The sequence below is a fragment of the Numida meleagris genome, chromosome 4 (genome assembly GCF_002078875.1).
Source record: "Numida meleagris isolate 19003 breed g44 Domestic line chromosome 4, NumMel1.0, whole genome shotgun sequence".
Classification (NCBI taxonomy): domain Eukaryota; kingdom Metazoa; phylum Chordata; class Aves; order Galliformes; family Numididae; genus Numida; species Numida meleagris.
This window is the reverse complement of record NC_034412.1, coordinates 15,224,255-15,226,972: the sequence shown is the minus strand read 5'-3', so window position 1 is coordinate 15,226,972 and position 2,718 is coordinate 15,224,255. Positions and strand designations below refer to the sequence as shown.

The following is a 2,718-nucleotide window of genomic DNA, read 5'->3' as shown; positions in this document are numbered from 1 at the left end:
CGCCGTGGCATGCGCTCCCCCGGCAGGAGCCGTCGGCGCGGCGCGTAGCCGCGGCTCCGCGGGGCGATGCTGCCCTGGAAGCGGAGCAAGGTGGAGCTGGTCGCGGGCGAAGCGCGGCGGCAGAGCAAGCCCAAGGGCTACGCGGTGAGCGTGCACTACTCGGCGCTCACCTCGCTGGCCCGCGCCTGCCCCGAGAGCGCGCTGCACCGCGTGGGCAGCATGTTCCGCTCCAAGCGGCGGAAATTCCGCGTGACCAGCGAGGACCCCACGTACACCGTGCTCTACCTGGGCAACGCCACCACCATCCAGTCCAAGGGCGAGGGCTGCACCGACCTGGCCGTTTGCAAGATCTGGAGCAAGAGCGAGGCGGGTCGCCAGGGCACCAAGATGAAGCTGACCATCAGCGCGCAGGGCATCCGCATGGCCCACGCCGAGGACAAGGGGCTGCGGCGGCCCGGCCACCTCTACCTGCTGCACCGCGTCACCTACTGCGTGGCCGACCCGCGCCTGCCGCGCGTCTTCGCCTGGATCTACCGGCACGAGCTGAAGCACAAGGCGGTGATGCTGCGCTGCCACGCCGTGCTCGTCTCCAAGCCCGAGAAGGCGAAGGCCATGGCTCTGCTGCTCTACCAGACCTCGGCCACGGCGCTGGCCGAGTTCCGCCGCCTGAAGAAGCGGGACGACGCGCGGCACCAGCAGCAGCAGCTGGTGGGCGAGCAGAGCATCCCGCTGGTGCCGCTGCGCAAGCTGCTCAACGGGCAGTGCTGCTACAAGCCGCCGGTGGAGCGGAGCCGCAGCGCGCCCAAGCTGGGCTCCATCACGGAGGACCTGCTGGGCGAGGAGCAGGAGGAGCGCGCCATGCACTGCGACTGCGAGGACATCCTGGAAGCGCTGGGCGAGCCCGAGGGCGAGCTGCTGCGTGCCGGCGCCGGCCGCGGGGAGGGCCCGGAACTGGGCCGGCTGCTGCGCGACCTGGGCGAGCTGAGCCTGGGCAACGACCTGCGCTCGCTGCGCGCCGACCTCGGCGTCCGGCGGCTGCTCTCGGGGGAGAGCACGGGCAGCGAGTCCTCCTTGGAGAGCACCGGCCCCGACGGCGCCGCCCCGCCCTGCAACGGCGCCGAGCAGCCGCCCCCCGGCGACCCGGAGAGCGGCTGACCGCCGGGGGAGCACGGCCCGGCAGCGCTCGGGCCCATCCGGGAGCGCGCGGTTCCGCCGGGGCGCACCGGCTCCACCCCGGGAGTTCGCGGTCTCACCGGGGAGCTCCGGACTCCCTCCGCCGGCAGCGCGCGGTCCCTACCGGCAGCCTGCAGCCTCACCGACGGGCGCTGGGTCCGCTCTGCCGGCAGCGCGCGGTGCCCCCCGGGAGCGCTCGGTTCCGCTGGGGAGCGCCGGGAGCCCTCCGCCGGCAGCGCACGGCCTCACCGGGGAACGTCGGATCCGCTCCGCCGGCAGCGCGCGGTCTCTCCGGGAGCGCGCAGCCCCTCCCGGTCCCTCCGAACGCACCGTGGCCCCGCGGCGCCGCCGCGGCCCGCGGACGGGAGGTGGCTGCGGGCTGTTTACCTCCTTCCCGGCCCTTGAAGATCTGCCAAATTCCTGGAATAGCTTTCCCCGGGGAGGGAGGGAGGGAGGGAGGTGTTGCGCCTTGTTTACAGTTAGAAATCTCACATCCGAGGGGGGGGGTGCCGTTTTCTACATTAAAGTCACTCCATCGTGCTGTCGTGTCCGAGAGGTTTGCACTGTTGTGAATTTATTTTTTATGACCGTTTTTAATTTAGACCCTTTTTTTGGGCCCCGGTCCTGCCCCTGGTCTCAGTGCTCTAGATCTTTTGCTGTGCAAAAGAAAACTCTACTCGTGGCTGTTCACCTGTACATAGGGAAATGTATGCAAATACATTTGGTTATTTTTAAGAACACCACCATCGCGATCTCCTCTGTTTGCACATACGTGACGAAAATAAAGATGACAATAATTTAAAAGAAGTGGGGTGGCTGCGGCCGTGTGACCTTATTTGTGCACATTGCTGGAAGGAGCTGGGGGGGCAGAGCGACGTGTCCTGCACGGGGTGGGGATGTCACAGTGGGGAAACACTGGGGAAATGCTTAAGGTCAGCTCTGAGACACGGGGTTGCGATTGCCTCTAAGGATAGGGATGGAACGTGCGCGAGGCCTCGTTCTGCTGCTCCCTGTCGCTGGATCATGGCTCTCATGCCATCACTATTGCTGTTAACACCATTGGAGCTCGCCAGGAGCAATCCACGGGGCTGCCCGCACCCATGCCGTGCCTGCTGCAGGGTTTGCAGCCAGGCAGTGCCACGTATGGCAACGCCAGACTTGCTGCCTGCACCTGAGAATTTCATAACCTGCCCAGGGTAAGCAGTGCAGTAGATGACCACGGGACCGCTGGGGTATTTTTAGCTGTAAATCTGCAAGCGGCAGCTCCCAGAGCAGTAGAGATGTTCCGGTTTCATCCCCAAGTGGAGGTATCAATTAAGAGATAATTCATGTGGCACTTGTGATGTCTACGTGTTTTCCCCGGTGCTGCAATCAGGCGAGCTGCAGGAATGTCACCCAAGAGCCCAACCACCGGGGCCAGCGTGAACACCTTGTGCAAGCTGTAAATATCTCATTAAAACATTGCAGAACCTGCCACCGCGCCGGCGAGCAGCTGCGTTGGTGCGGGGAGGGCAGTGCAGAGGGGTGGTCCACAGGGAGGAGATC

The 2,718-nt window shown here is 65.5% G+C and overlaps 1 protein-coding gene across 1 annotated transcript; it reads left to right on the top strand.

Annotated features, from left to right (window-relative positions):
• FAM43A (family with sequence similarity 43 member A) lies at positions 1–1,294 on the top strand (the record flags this gene model as incomplete). The annotated part of the gene is given in 1 exon segment (XM_021394983.1): positions 1–1,294. A coding segment is annotated over 1 exon segment (1,089 nt). The 3' UTR covers positions 1,156–1,294.